This window comes from Carex rostrata, chromosome 27 (genome assembly GCF_964058835.1).
Source record: "Carex rostrata chromosome 27, lpCarRost1.2, whole genome shotgun sequence".
NCBI lineage: Eukaryota > Viridiplantae > Streptophyta > Magnoliopsida > Poales > Cyperaceae > Carex > Carex rostrata.
Window position 1 is genome coordinate 3,360,534 of NC_135944.1, and position 16,615 is coordinate 3,377,148.

A 16,615-nucleotide genomic window follows, 5' to 3' on the forward strand; every position below is an offset into this window, starting at 1 on the left:
CAAAACAAAATCCATCCTAAACATATACAGATACGGAACAGATAATCTGTGAATACGGATTCAAATACCGATACAAAACTAATTATTATCGAATAATTAAATTATATGAATAACCCACTCAAATAATCTACTTATATAATATAATACAAGTATTATAATTAAGGACAGTGATAACAATCCCCGCAGGTTTATCCCCGCATTTATCCCCGCAGATACTGCCAAAAAAAACATGGGGGGACCGCTCAATCATTAATGAGCGTTTAAAAAACTGCGGGTATTTAACTTGAAGCATTAAAGTATTTACCTTGAATTTGTCAGGTATTAAACCCTATGCAGTGATCTCTATTTATGAAAGAATAAATCAATCCATTAATTGTCCCCGCACAAAATTTCCTTTTTTTTTGAATCGTCCCCGCACAACTAGGGACCATTAAACATGGGGGGACCGCTCAATCATTAATGAGCGTTTAAAAAACTGTTAGTATTTAACTTGAAGCATCAAAGTATTTAACTTGAATTTATCAGGTATTAAACCCTATACAATAATATCTATTTATGAAAGAATAAATCAATCCATTAATTGTTCCCGCACAAAATTTCTTTTTTTTTTGAATCGTTCCCGCGCAACTGGAGACCATTAAATAAACAATCATCTCACCCAATAATAAATACTCTGAGACATAATGATAAATACTTTATGTTACATGTGTAAATACTTGACATTATATGGATAAATACTTTATGTTACATGGATAAATATTTCTCAGGTATACTTGCAACTTTCAGTAAAACATCAATGATAAATACTCTCATGCATAATGATAAATATTTTATGTTACATGAATAAATACTTTGTATTGCATAGATAAATACTTCTCAGACATAATTGCAACTTATAGTAAAACATCAATGATAAATACTTTCAGACATAATGATAAATACTCTATGTTACATGCATAAATACTCTATGTTACAAGGGTAAATACTTCTCAGAAATAATGATAAATACTTTTTTGAACATCAATTAACAGATAAACATTTATTAACAGTGATTGTTATTAGATAACAGTATAATTAATGCGCAGATTGTTTTTAAAGCAATAATTAACGCGGGAATTGTTATTAGAGGAATGCATAATTAATGCGGGGATGAGAGTGGAGGGTTCTTATAATTAGTGGGGGGATAAAAGGAAACTTTTAGGAAAATTAGTGGGGGGATATATGACAGTTAAGGAAGAGAGAGAGTGCGGGGAAAATGGGGGGATGGGAGTGGGGGGTTTGTTATAATTATTCTATAATTAAACAATATCTTTTTAGTACTGCAAACAAACAAAAAAGAATATTAATGGCTCTAGTCGAGATTATAGTTTGGTCCCACGACTAGAATTAAAATGAAATTAAAGTCTTTATATATAGAGAGAGAGAGAGAGAGTAGAACTAGGGTGTTCTTAAGTTCAACAAGCTTCTTGGTGAACTCAAGTACAAAATACGTCAAATCGGATTTAAATGACGAATTCGAACTGTTGAAACCCGCATACCTTACGAGTAGTACGTCTACATGTGAAAATTTTAAATGTTTGAATTAATTTAGTACAAAGTCAAGCGGTAAAAAAACGTTCAGAAAATGAATGCATAAAAATTAATTTATTAACCTTCTATATATAATTTTGACCGATTGACTTTATATATATATATAGAGAGACAGAGAGAATGACTAATCTCAAAACATTTTTTCCTAGCCCCCAGAACAAACGACTCGGTTTTTTTTATTTTTGAAGTCTACACAGGGTATCCAAACCATTAAATGTTCAATTTATATTAAAATGTGCTTGGAGAGCAAATTTTATATTTTTTGAAATTATTTTACTATTTATTAAGATGATTTAAAAATTGTTGTTTTTACTAAAATTCTACACCATTGAAAAACAACGATTTTCAAACTGTCTTAATAAATAGTAAATAAATTTCAAAACATATAAAATTTAGTCTCCAAGCACATTATAATATAAATTGAGCATCTAACTGTTTGGATCAACTGTTTGAATTTTGAAAATAAAAATCCGAGTTGAAAATAAAAAGGCCGTAGCCCGTTTCATTAAAGAAACAGCAAGTCACTTACAAAATATGCATCAAACCAAAATATGTAATTGGAGTCCAAACACTAAATGGATACTAGCTAAGATAGAGGCTAGATAATACCCTACTGATCAATCCAACATAGACATCCAAAAAGCAAAACAGTAGGTAAAGTAGAACGAGAGGATAATTAAGTAAATAAAACGGATCATTCCATAGCACTTGTCTCCTCAGGGGCAGCATCCTCCACTGGAGACTGGTACAGGATCAATTGCGTGTCTTCTGGTTCCCATATCCTGAGTGGGATTTCTTCAATATCAATAGGTAGCCAAGTCGGTATCACCTCTCTTGCCGGAACATTGAAAGCTCGCTGTTATCTTTTCAATGTTCATTAATAATTTAATCTTTGCTTTCTTCAAAAAAAAAATAATAATAATCTTTTTTTCTTCAAAAAAAAAATTCATCTTTGCTGAGAGATTGACTTCAAAGGTTTCTATGTTTCTTATTGAATTCTACTTATTAAATCAAATTATACACTAATTTCCAAATCATTGAAATATTTCAGCAAAGTCGGATGTTTATAGCTTTGGTGTTCTACTTCTACAGATTGTAACGGGGCGAAAAATCAGCTCATTTGTCAATTCTGTCCTACAGATTGTAACGGGGCGAAAAATCAGCTCATTTGTCAATTCTGTCCGTGCTTTCAGCCTAATTAGCTATGTACGTTCTCAAAGACACAAACTTAATTAGTAAAATTAATCAACATTACAAATTCAATAAATGTCCTTGATCGGTTTTCAGGTATGGCAACATGTGGAAGAAGGGAAAATTGATCAATTGAAGGACCCAGTCTTAGATAACGCATCCTCCGAAGAAGTTATGAAATGCATCCACATCGGGTTACTCTGCGTGCAAGACGATCCAACCAAAAGACCAAACATGGCAGCCATTAGTGGTATGCTTCACGGTACAATTGCGCATTCAATCCAATTGCGCATCCCTCTATTTGGGTTTTATTGAGGCCTGTGCGTTCACAATGAAGGAAGTGCCTACATAAATGGGCCGAGAACACTATGTATAGGCCCATTTATTGATCCGAGATGCGTTTTCCATCTAGAGAAAGGCCCAATGCTAATAAAAAATATCCACAATGTTGAAAGTTTGAGTCTGTACCAGTACCTCCTAATTCCTGACAGTTTGCGTGGAGTCAGATAGTCACACACGTGTATACTTCTCCCGGGTAAACTGAATGTAATCTTAATTGGAAACTTAGTTTAAACTTATCAAACTAATTACGTGTATATATATCATATGTTCTCTTTATTTGTGAACAAAATATTAATTGGAGGATTATTATTGGATAGGAAAAGAAAATGATTCAAATAAATATTTTCTTACTTTTTATCGGATGGAAAAATTGGAGCAAATCAGAAGACTCCATCTTTTATTTTATTTTATTTTCTCTAATGTAAAAACGGAGAGGAGAGTTAAATATATATATAAACAACAATGAGATAGTATTTGCGAGGGTAAAAAGTGACTATACGCGACGGTATACCGATATAAATGTGTTTTTTCTATTTGTGACGATAGTATCCGCGAGAGTCTACCGTCATAAATGTGTTTTTCCCTCGCGAAGTAGAGGGCTTTAAAATATCAAGGTATATCTTAATTTGCTATTTTGAAATTGGGTCCGCGAGACCGAGTCCAGATCCTCTTAAGTAACTCGAATTTTGTGTTTAGATTAATTAGTACCGTGCGATCAGAATCCAGGCCAATCCGGCTGAGGTAGAATGCAAGCAGCCTCTTTAATATTAGTGCAGAAACAAATCCGACTGTCCAGATTTAAACTCAAAATTTGAATTACTTTAGGTGATATGAATTAAGATCGAGACACATGAGAGTGTCAAACAGTCGCGTAGGCCACAAATTTATATAACACTGTTTTAGTATCAAACACTAGTTTGAAAGCATCATTGTGTCCTAATTTCACACAGAGATGGATTATAATTTATTCCATGAAAGGCATTAATTGATTCAACTACAGATCTCAAAGCCACCATACCAAATTAAAAATAAACAACCCCGAGAAAATCATACCACTTTGTGAACACCTGCATAAATATCACCTTAATCGAACATCTTGCTACTTAAATACTCCGTCATTACACTGCCTAAGACTTGTGTTATTGTTGCCTAAATTATTGTTGTCTTGGTAATTGATCTACAAATAATTCAAATTAATTTGCACCTAATTAAAGCTTATTCCATTATGGAGATCAACGTTCGATGTTAATTATTAATTTGTTACGGGGCATATATCTCCCATGGTCTAGGTTTGATCTTAACCCTAAAACATTCAATTTGCACAGATTTGAACAATTTTTGCACGCAAAACTCCGCTGATTCTCCGGTGCTGGAGCTGACTCTACCGAATTAATTGCAAAATCTTAAATCGAGAAAATGAAACAAGACTCATTTCGTCTAAGAGTAGATGATCAGTAAAAAAAATTTATATTGGTATATGTGCTCGGACCTTTGTTATTCATAGTAAGTAATGACATGCACTAGGAGTTTAATTATTATTTAATTGTTCATCTTATGTCCATCTCCGAACATAGTTAGCAAAAAAAAAAATTTAACAAAGATATTGTAAGTTAAAACAATTAGATAACTAGTTTTAACACAATATAGTTGCTTTCAATATATAATCAAAATAAATATAAACATGTGACTGAATATTTTAGAAAATATTATACAAGTTACTTTTTACAAAAGCATTATTCTTGCAAGCACTTAACAAATTCCTTTTAAAATTATTAGAGTAACACTTTTTTTTTGAAAATTTTCGCAGAATTTGCAAAGTCATGAGGGGGAATCGAACTCTCAACCTTTGGGTACAACAACTCTAAAACTTTTTTCTAACCAATTGTGCTACCTCCTCTTTCTCTAAAGTAATACTTCAGTAGTTCCTTTTAACATTTTTAGTACTTTTTAAAACATATAGTTAGATTTTTCTTTTAGTACGGCTTGAGACATTATATCCGCCAATAAAAGTTTGGTATTTTTTTTTCTTCTTTTTGTCTCATTGTGACAGGTCCTTGGATCTAATTGTAATAAAACTTTTTTCACATTTGTTGTAGGAATATATGGTGCCTATAAGTATATATAGAAACATAAAAACTACCTTCTCAATTTGTAAAAGAATAATAATCGTTCTAAAATATATCAAAGAATTATATTGATCTCGTGGCATGCATTGTACAGTTTGGACTTTGAAATTGCCATACTGTTAATTGAAAATAAAAATAAAATGAAAGATTATATATATATATATATATATATATATATTGCGCACTCATGATATTAATCAAGCAGTAACATCATTCCAAATTAGTCAAGCACAATCAAATTCTGGCATATATTATTATCTATCCACTTCACTGAGTAGGATTATTGGATCGAAATAAAACAAAACATACAAAAATAAAATATGGGAATAAGTAGAAAGCATGGATATAACGAAACAATCCCAAGTACGTACTACTGGAAACAAAATGCCAGAATTAATTTTGGTGCGGAACAGTCACACCCCGAGAGTCCAAGGTTGCCCCCCGTAGTAGAAGGCATGGATATCAAGCTCCAGAATATTCCCATCTGCTTTTGCTTCCAGCACCTTTTTGAATATGATGCCTTGTGCCATACGGAACTGTCCGGTCCCTCCGACAATGGCCCACTCCCCTTGTTCGACAACAGGCCCCATCACCTGAAGCGACGACCCCTTGAACCTGATCGATATGCCATGCATTATGCATATATAAGTTAGCAAGTTACATACACTGCTTCTACTTGTTTGTCAAGTTTCAAATGTTTATGTGTTGTGTACCTGACAATTAATATCCTATTGATCAAGTCATCATAAAAGTTGAAAATAGAAAACTAATTTCTTGTAATTAATATGAGCTCTAAGTTTCTAACTTTTGTAGTGTACATATACCTGTCATCCTCGAACACAATGCTGAAATAATTTTCCCACCTCCTGAGGCTCATTGCAGCCTGAATATGCACGCCCTGTGCACGTGCAACGATTGTCTTGTCGGTGCCGTTTCCATCGTACACGGGCCAATCATTAACGACGGTCCTACCAAATTTAGTCGGAAGTTTTGGGTCTACTATTAGTGTTTGGTTAGGGTTTGATCCCCCATACGTGTGGTGCAAGTACAAGTGGAAGTAAAGCTCATTTTTCTGGAGTGTGGAAACAGGAGCGATGTTGAACGCCATGGCTATAGAGGACTGTTGGTAAAAGGAGGGGAGAATATATCAAGGTTAGGTTGAGTGAAATGAGAGAGGAAGGGAGGGGTATTTATAGCCATGCATACATGCACTCTCTAGATTTATAAAATTAATTTTAGTAATGTGATAGTGCACTAGCTAGATGATCTTTTACGCCTTCTAATAATTTATTTAAATATTTACTTAATTAATCACAAGTGCTTAGAAAATTAATTTTAAAAATCAAAAAATAATTTCTAAATTTGAATAGGGGAATCACATATTCCTAAATAACCAAATATATTTGTATCACACAAAAATGCATTAAAAATATTTAGAAAATCTATTGATTAAATAACCATTAATTACATATAACAATTGGATAATACTTAAATTACGTATGTATACACACCCTATTAACTTTGATTTAACGAATCTCAAACCAAAATAATTAAAATTACCCACCAAAGGTGAACCTGAGATCATATTAGACATTCAAATCTTTATATCAAATTATTGAAACAGTTAAGTTAACCCGGCAAGGACGACGTAGATTTCAACACTATGTTCATCCCTTATGAGGACTATATTACCTATTTTCAGGTATATAATATTCTTGCATAAAGGTAAGGGTTGATTTTTCATGAATTTGTATCCCTATGTATTTAAGGGTACAATGAGTAAATCCGGACCGTTCTTTTAACCTTGTTCAAATCTCAAACGGACTTCCTATATTTTCCATAGGCATCTGGCGGGGACTAATCCATGTATAGTTCGTATTTTAATCATTGTACCCTTCCGGTAACGAATTTGCATCCTCTGAGATATCTCCACCGTTCAAATATGTTATGCACGAATTTCAAAACTCAAATATTACTGTCCCGCTGCACTATCCCTGAATAGGCACCAGCCAAGTTGGTTACACAAAATATGAGATTTCTCAGAGGATACGCACTCTCTGGTAACTGAGGGGAGTTGGATCCTGATTTACAGAACTTTAGGAGAGCAGCTGTTCCATAGACAAGTTTGCTGATGGACTTGAGTTGGGACTGGACAAAGAGCAGTGCCTTTCTATAATGACTTGTTGCTTCACACACTGTTTTGAATGCCTTTTTAAATATTTTATTTTAATTGGGGCCTCTGCAATTTTTCTGAGTTTGACGGCTTCATTGAAAGATCCGCTACGGAAATATAAAAATTTCTGTGAAGATCACTGGACATTTATTAAATTTGAAGAAACAAGTCATAGCTGACTTTTTATTCATTAATGGAAAACACAAGAGATGAGTGTGAAGAGATATGGATAAATAACAACATGGTGCTACATGTTGTTATCTCATGTACAACACTACAGGAATATTTTAATTTTAATTAACCTAAAATTAAAGTTCAGATGGCTTCAATCAAGATAAACGTCAATTTGAAGGATATCGGGTATTTCAAAATATGAGATATCATTCATGACGATGGAACCTGTGTTATCGCCAAAGTGGCTATGTGAAGCTTGTCTTGAAAAAAGTCAAAAGCTAACAGCTTTAATTGACACTTACAAGACAGAAAAATAACTATTCTTGTAGTTTGTAAATTAAATTTATCATCTTTTTACAGGAATGGAACAGTACTTACATTCTGGTAATTATACAGTTTGAAACCCTCAGCTAGCATTTAATTGAAATCGATCAATATTCTTATTCAGCGTATTGTAGGAGTGATAACACCAGTACTTACCAATTATTATACAACGTATATATCGTAATACTAATTAAAAGCAAAGGTTTAAATAGCGTTTATCGCGTCATAGCGAGAATAGCGAGAACAGCGCTATTCTCATCCATCCAAACATACTCGCGCTGTTCTCGCTATTCCTATAAAAACATGGAATAGCAAACTACTCTCTCAAATGTTCAATCGCTGTTCTCGCTATTCTAAAATGTTCAATTCAAACAACTTCCGAATAGCTTTTAGTTAGCGCTATTCTTAAATAGTAGCTATTCTCGCTGTTCTTAATCTACTATTCTCAACAGTAACTATTCTCGCTATTCTCTAGTGCATCCAAACGCACCAAATGGTATGTTTGGATGTAGCGAGAACAGCGAGAATAGTGTTGTTTCAATCCATCCAAACATACCCCCTAGAACAGCGAGAATAGCAATGTTCTCGCTATTCCTACAAAAAGTTGGAATAGCAAACGTACTCTCTCAAATATTCAATCGCTATTCTTGCTATTCTAAATGTTCAATCGAAACAACATTCCGAATAGCTCCAAATAGCGCTATTCTTAAATAGTAGCTATTCTAGCTATTCTTAATCTACTATTCTCAACAGTAGCTGTTCTTGCTTTTCTAGAGTGCATCCAAACGCACGGTAGGTCATAATAATATGCATATATATTACAAAACTTTATGGTGGACTTGTCTGATCGTCTACTCAAGTCCAAACATTTGATATGAACTATTTAACAGTATATTTAGTGTTTTAAAATGCGGCCGCATATACCTATGCAGTCGGCAACTGTGCTCAGAATGGCCATGCGGTTTTGAGCATGCGGCTGCATATGCGGTCCGAATATGCGGCATATGCTTGATTAATTTGATAATTTGATTGTATTTTAATTAGAATTTATGTGAAAAACTATTATTGGTTATGTCATTATGTGGAAATAAATTCAAATATATGAATATAAATATATATACATATATATATACGTGAATTTTTATTTTAAAATCTGCATGAAAATCCGCATATGCATCCGCATACCGCATATGCGGTATGCAGTGGCCTTCCACATGCATGAACAAAACCGCATTTTAAAACACTGAGTATATATATTTATGTTCATGCAAATATTTGCAAATTAAATTAAATTAGAAGCTACCGTTGGATCAGCGATTTTCAAAGTGGCTTAATAAATAGTAAAGAAATTCCAAAAAATGTAAAATTTGGTCTCCAAGCAGATTTTAATATGGAAAACACATCTAACGGTTCGGATCGATCATTTAGACTTTAAAAATCCGAAAACCACTTGGTTGCACGAGAGGCGTGGTGCAATCAATTGTATATTATCCTATCTCTATATATATATATATTATAGAGTAATGATTTCATCCCCCCATTCTAGTCCCCTAACAATCCCCTCCGCCTCTTCTCTTTCTCAGCGTGGTGCACTGTTGAGATCCAGCGAGGAGAGCGTGGTGCATCGTCGAGATCTGGTGGGAAGAGCATGGTGCACTATTGGAGGGGGTTCAAGCTAGCCCAGCGAAGGTTGTTAGAGTGCAAGATATGAATACTTCATTAGTTGGATATGCATATTTCATGTTGTTAGATATAAATACTTCATATCTACATTAATTAGTTATAAATACTTCATTATTTGATAGATATGAATACTTTATAACTTCAAATTAAGAGGAACAACAAAAGGAGGGAAGGGAGATTCATGGGAGTGCTTGTGTTTGTGTTCTTGTTATGCAATTCTAATAATTTTACCATTAAAAATAACCGATTCTAAATTTTTTTTTTTTAAGAATTAGAATTAAGATCTGAAAAAAAAAACTTGTAGGATCGGTTATTTAATAACCGATCCTACAAGTTTTTTATTTTTAGAATTAGGATCGGTTGTTTAGAGAGAACCGATCCTGATAGTATCAGCATTGGTTCTAAGCTAATAACCGATCCTAATATATGATTATTAGGATCGGTTCTTAGCTTAGAACCGATCCTGATACTATCAGGATCGGTTTTTAGAGAGAACCGATCCTAATGCTTATGTAGCGCTAGGGTTTATTTTCGTTTTGCGCCTCTGTACTTAGCCAAATTATTTGAGTCTCAACTCATCCCTCTCTCTCTCTCTCTCCACCGTGTCTCTCTCTTTCTCTATCTCCGCCTCTCCCTCTCCTCCGTGTTTCTCTCTCTCTGTTTCCGTCTCTCCCTCTCGCCTCACCCTCTCCGCTCAGTAAGCTTTACTATTAATTTTAGGTCTATTAATAAAGTGGATTTGCATGTGATTTAAGAGTTTTGATGTTAATTTTGTCTTCTATTTGCAAATTTTATTTTGAACGTTACCTTGTTGGTATTTTTTCAGGCTTGCAAATTGAAGTTAGGAGATTTCAATGGTGCTCTATTAGATACTGATTTTGCAATTCGTGAGAGGGAGGGTCATGCTAAGGCTTATTTTCGGCAAGGACAGGTTCTAAAATTTATTTGATATTGTGTTTTTGGTGCCAAAATTTTGGAATTTTTTCAAGGGTCGTACGAGAAATTCACTTTGATGATTTGTTTTCTTTTTTTCTGGTGTTATCTTCTTGTAGGGATAAGCAGTGATGACTAATTCACTATGCTCTTTAGCGATGCAAAACTTAATTTTTGTTGATAGAGAGTTCACATTTTGGTTATTTCTAAAGCTTTAGTTTAGGTAAACTTTGCATAAACATGAATTTTTTGTAATAATTTAAGATGTGTATGATATTTAATTTAGGATGTGTATATGATATTTGATTATTGCTTCTTACTGTGCAAAAAAAAAAATTAGAATGCTGGCCAGCAAAATATATATGGAAGCTGGTCAAATAAATAAAAATATTTTTTTTAGCTTCAATAAAACATCAGGATCGGTTCTTTTAAACAACCGATCCAGATTACTACTATTAGGATTGGTTGTTTAAAATAATCGATCCTAATTCTAAAAAAAAAAACTTTTAGGATCAGTTGTTTAAAATAACCGATCATAAAAGTTTTTTTTTTTTTTAGAATTAGGATCGGTTATTTTAAACAACCGAACCAGATTACTACTATTAGAATCGGTTGTTTAAAATAACCGATCCTAAAAGTTTTTTTTTTTTAGAATTAGGTTCGGTTATATTAAACAACCGATCCTAATAGTTACTATTCGAATCGGTTATTTAAACAACCGATCCTGATAGTTTCTATCTGGATCGGTTAAATAACCGATCCAAATTATTGTAGTATTAGTATCGCCTTCATCAGGATCGGTTGTATTCCGATACTAATATGCGTATATAACCGATTCTGATTCCATATTTTCCACTAGTGAATGGGCACTACACCCATCGAACCAAAGTAGGTCCGATGGACATCGGACCTACTTTGAACTCAAAAAGAAAAGAGGATGAATTAATTAACACTAGTTCCATCAATTAATGCAAAATCCGTTTTTCAATTTCTTTTATGAGAAAATTGAGGGGTTGAATGAATAAGTTTTACGTAAATTTATTTTACCGAATTTTTTATTAATATTCAAATTTAATATTAAATTAAAAAAAATATCCAACTGGGGTGTGTTTTTCAAAATCTACCCATTCCGGAAATTTTTTTTTCGGAAATGGCTTCTAAAACCGGAAACAGAGGGAATTTCCAGAAATTTTTTTTTCGAAAACAGAGGGAATTTCCGGAATTTTTTTTTTCGAAATTGCATTGATTTCGTTTATAAAATCCGCGGAGTATTGTCGCTTTCACAGAGCGTCTTCTCTCACAGTAAGTTATTATATTATTATTTTATTTTCATTTATTTAATTTATTTTATTTATTTAATTTATTTAATTCATTTAATTCATTTAATATATTTAATTTATTTAATTTATTTAATTTATTTAATTTATTTAATTTATTTAATTTATTTAATTTATTTAATTTATTTAATTTAAATTATTTCGAGTTATTTAAATATAATTTATTTATAATTTATAATTTAATTAATTTGTAATTTAAATTTAATTAATTTATAATTTAAATTTAATTTACTTATAATTTATAATTTACAATTTAAATTTAATTTACTTATAATTTAGAATTTAGAATTTTAATTTAATTTATTTATATTTTAAATTTAATTTATTTATAATTGTAATTTCTTTTATTTATAATTTTAATTTCATTTATTTATAATTTAAATTTAATTTGTTTATAATTTAAATTTAGAAGTATTTAATTTGTAATTCTGAAATAATTTTGATTAATTCTGAAATGATTTAGAATTGTTTTAGGAACTTTTTGCTTTTCGGATTCCTTACGGAGCTCTGACTGTCAGATCAATCAGTTTTCGATTGAGGTAATTTTATTTTCTTTATGTTATTTATATTTTAATTTAATTTATAATTAATTACTTCATCCCAAAATATTTTTTTATTTTTTATAATATTGTCCAGAAAATTTAGAATTGTTTACAACCTTCCAAAATGGTTTATAATAATTTAAAAAATTCCAATATAGTTTAGAATATTGCCCTATTAATTTATGAAATTCCAATATAGTTTAGAATATTGCCCTATTAATTTATGAAATTCCAAAATAGGGTAGAATAATTATTGAAAATTGTCTAGAATATTTTTATTAATGACAACATAATTTGTAATTACTTATATGCTTTTATTTTTGAAATTGTCAGACCAATCGAAATTAAAAATAACAACTATTTGTGTGAAAATTTATATTGGAGGGGAAATCCAATACAATGATGATGGGGCCTATTACAGTAGCCGAGCTAAATACTCATTACCACTAACTGTGAACCACAGTTTTGATTATCTTGTGAATGAGATTTATAAATTAATTGGGTACAGTTCTAGCCATGCAAATCTAGAAATCCAGGCCAGGTTTAACATGTCCACCGATGGCCAACATGACTACCAATTAGTACCGGTAATGAACCAACAATCATTCGAAATGATTTTAGGAATTGTGTCTTCTTTTCCACAAAGGTTACCGGTTCTGGAGTTATATGTAGAATTGGAACCGAACTATACCAGTCATATACCTGAACCTCGATCCTGACCCAGTACCAGTCGGAATGTTGTGGATCCCGACCCAATACCAGTTAGATCCCGACCTAGCACTGGTCGGTACTCTGTGGATGGAACAATGGGACCCCAGCCCAGTATCGGTAGCAACTCTATGGATCAACTAGTTATAGCCCGACCCAGTACCAGTCAGAATCCTGTGGATCAAGACCCAATACCAGTTAGATCCCGACCTAGTACCGGTCGGCACTCTGTGGATATACCAACGAGATCTCGACCCAGTTCTAGTGTGGTCCGCAGACATGTACGTGATTATTCGCGTGTACCTGTGGATGCAATTGATTCTGATAGTTTGGAGAGTGGAGATGAGATGCTCTCCGTTGAGTCATTGGGTTCTGATGATGGTATCGAACAGCCCAACCAGTCACAACCACAGTCCCGTCAAATGCAATCCCGTCAATCACAGTACCTGATAACTGGTCGGGAAAATATGACACATCCAGTTGACAGTTTCAATGACATATCTGGTTTTCGGCCTGCAGATGTTGATTTTTTCGTCAGGTCAAAAAAAACATTCGATAATCCATTGGCTAAGGTTGTAGTTTATGAGTCGAAAACGGCTCTAAAGATAGCAATTAATGAGTTTCATCTTGAAAATAATTATGAGTGCAAGGTTCTTAGAAGCGAACCTAGACGTTACGAGGTGGTGTGCAGAGATACTTTTTGTAAATTTAAGGTGAGCGCGAAGCAGAACCGTCTTTCAGAATCTTGGATTATTACCAAACAAGAACTTCCCCATACGTGCACAGTATTGGCAACACGTACTGATCATTGTCAGCTTACAGCAGAGATGGTTGCCCTTGCGATTGATAAGGCCATTAGAAGGGATGTGTGCTCTTCTATAAATCATATTCAAGATATCGTGATGATGAAATATGATAAGGTAACCCCCAAGTACAACAAATTATGGAGAGGCCGTGAGCTTGCTATTGCAAATCTGTTTGGGAGTTGGGAGAATTCGTACAACTTGCTTATTCCACTATTAGAAGCCATCAAGAGAAACAATCCAGGAACTAAGTATTGTGTGATGTCGACCCCGATTGAGAAAGAAACTGATAGGTTCTTCCACAGAGCGGCATGGGCATTTGGAGCGTGTATTGCAGGGATACCGTTCCTCAGACCAGTGATTAGTATCGATGCATGTTTCATGTCGGGACGGTACCAAGGTAGGCTGCTAATGGCATGTATGTACGATGCTGAAAACCAACTGCTTCCAGTAGCTTTTGCAATTGTGGAGAAAGAAAGCGCTGATAACTGGGGTTTTTTTATGAGATGGTTAAGGTTGGAAGTAATTGGAGATAATCGATTCTTTTTTGTCATATCGGATAGACATTTGGGAATTAAAGCTGTGTTCCAGGATCCAAATCTCGGATGGGATGAGACTACCGATCAATGTGTGCATCGGTATTGCTCTCAATGTGTTGCCGAAAATCTATACAAGCACGTGGGCCGTAAAAGAGAGGTTAGCGATAGGTTCATAGCTGGAGTGAACAAATGCAAACCTAGAAGGTTGCAGGAGATGTTACAGGACTTTGAAATTGGTTGTCCGAAGGCTATCGACTACCTTAACAAGGTGGGTAAGAGGAACCCTAATGATGAAGACGAGCTTCCATGTCCAGAGAAGTTGTTTCAAGCAGAGGACGGAGGACACCGATGGAGGATAATGACAACAAATGAGTCAGAGTCACTGAACGCTGTGTTCAAAATTAGTCATCGATTACCGGTTGCAGCGGTCGTGGAGGATACGTTCTATAAATTGAATAAATGGTTTTTTGATCGATGGAACAAAGCTCAAATGGCATGTCAGCATGGTCAGGTGTGGTCTGACAGGGTAACTAAGTTATTGCAAAAACGTATCGAAAAAGGAAGGGGCATGACGGTGATTCCTTATCGTGGCAGCCATGGGCTTTTTGAGGTCCTAGTTAAGGGTGAAAAAATTCCGACAAGGCGTAATCAGCCGAGACTTGAGTATACTCGTAGGGATTTCGGGTATCGGGTTGTTGTTACCAACAACAACAAGGTAGAATGTGAATGTCAGAAGCCTCAACTGACCGGCATACCATGTTCTCATTTCATGGCGGTTGTCCGCGAGATGAGATATAATGAAAATTTATACATCAACCCCTTATACCGCATGTCAGTAGTGGCACAGACATGGAGTGGACATTGGAAACCGAAAAGCAACCAATGTGAATGGCCTGTATATAACGGCCCAAAAATTAAACCTGAGCCGAGACTGATAAAAAAAGGAAGGAGACGACACGACCGCATACCGATGAAAATTGACAGAATGCGTGGTCGGAGACTCGGACACCAACCTCATCGTGAGACAATTGATCGAAATACAGCAGGTATAACTGATGAATGAATTATAAGTACTTGTTTTAACTAAATTCACAATTTAATACATGTTCCACACTACATGTAGAGGAGGCAGCAAGATAGGCGCAAGCAGCGGCAGAGCAACCAGCAAGAACAAGTACAACAGTTTGGCGCACCCTCGGACAACATTTCAGTCTGCGTCGTAGAAATTAACTTGTGTGTGTTTTTTTTTATTTCTATGTGTTGAAAACTATTTTATTTTGTAATTTTTTAATGTTGTTGATTATGAAATTGTAGACGATCAAGATGGACAGTAACAATCGAGAAAAGACCGAGGAAAATAAAAACAAATGCCAATTCACTGGAAGACATAAAAAGGATTGTCCACGATGTGTGCAGATAAAATAATATTTTAAAGTTGAAATATCTGATGATGATTTCGTAGATAAAAAAACCTGGCTAGCACGTCCTCTGGGAGAGATAAAAAAGTCTGGCTAGTATTGTTATTAAGTATGTTGTTAAATGAAGTTTAGCATTGTTATTAAGTACGTTATTAAGTACGTCATTTGTATGTGTTGCGATCTATTTTATTATGTATGTGTTGCGAACTTTTTTGTTATGTATGTGTTGAGAACTATTTTATTTGTATGTGTTGGTAACTATTTTATTTGTATTTGTTGAATATTTTTGTACCATGTAAGCTGTAATGCATTTTTTTGTTAAGTTATAGGAAACGGTTTCGATGCAACACACATGACAAGATAAATCAAAAATAACAAAATATAACACAAATCTAGAGATCAAAAATATACGAGAAGTCCTACGAGATAATCAAAATAACAAAATATAACACAAATCTAGAGATCAAAAATATACGAGAAGTCCTACGAGATAATCAAAATAACAAAATATAACACAAATCTAGAAGTCCTACGAGATAATCAAAATAACAAAATATAACACGCTGTGAATATACATGGTGGTCCGGATACTGCGAATGTGAGAAGTGAGAAGTGTCAACCCTAGCACGCTGTGAACGTCGCGGTCCGTCAGTGGGATCCACTGCATGTGGTGTCTGAGACGGATCCTCTGCAGGAGGTGGATAAAAAGACGACGCCCCAGGATCACCGAAT

General features: G+C 33.9%; 1 protein-coding gene across 1 annotated transcript; it reads right to left on the reverse strand.

Annotated features, from left to right (window-relative positions):
- Positions 1-5,529: 5,529 nt before the first annotated feature.
- On the reverse strand, positions 5,530-6,389 carry LOC144544950 (pterocarpan synthase 1-like). The gene is made up of 2 exons (XM_078293508.1): positions 6,074-6,389; positions 5,530-5,864 (listed from the first exon to the last, which is right to left on the reverse strand). The coding sequence occupies exons 1-2, from the start codon at positions 6,355-6,357 to the stop codon at positions 5,663-5,665; spliced, it is 486 nt and encodes a 161-aa protein (XP_078149634.1). The 5' UTR covers positions 6,358-6,389; the 3' UTR covers positions 5,530-5,662.
- Positions 6,390-16,615: the final 10,226 nt, after the last annotated feature.

Excerpts from the sequence above, each read along its gene's own strand:
- LOC144544950 (XM_078293508.1), bottom strand. The coding sequence starts at position 6,357 with ATGGCGTTCAACATCGCTCCTGTTTCCACACTCCAGAAAAATGAGCTT. Across the intron at positions 5,865-6,073 it reads ATTGTGTTCGAGGATGACAG|GTTCAAGGGGTCGTCGCTTC; the intron begins GTATATGTACAC and ends CATATCGATCAG.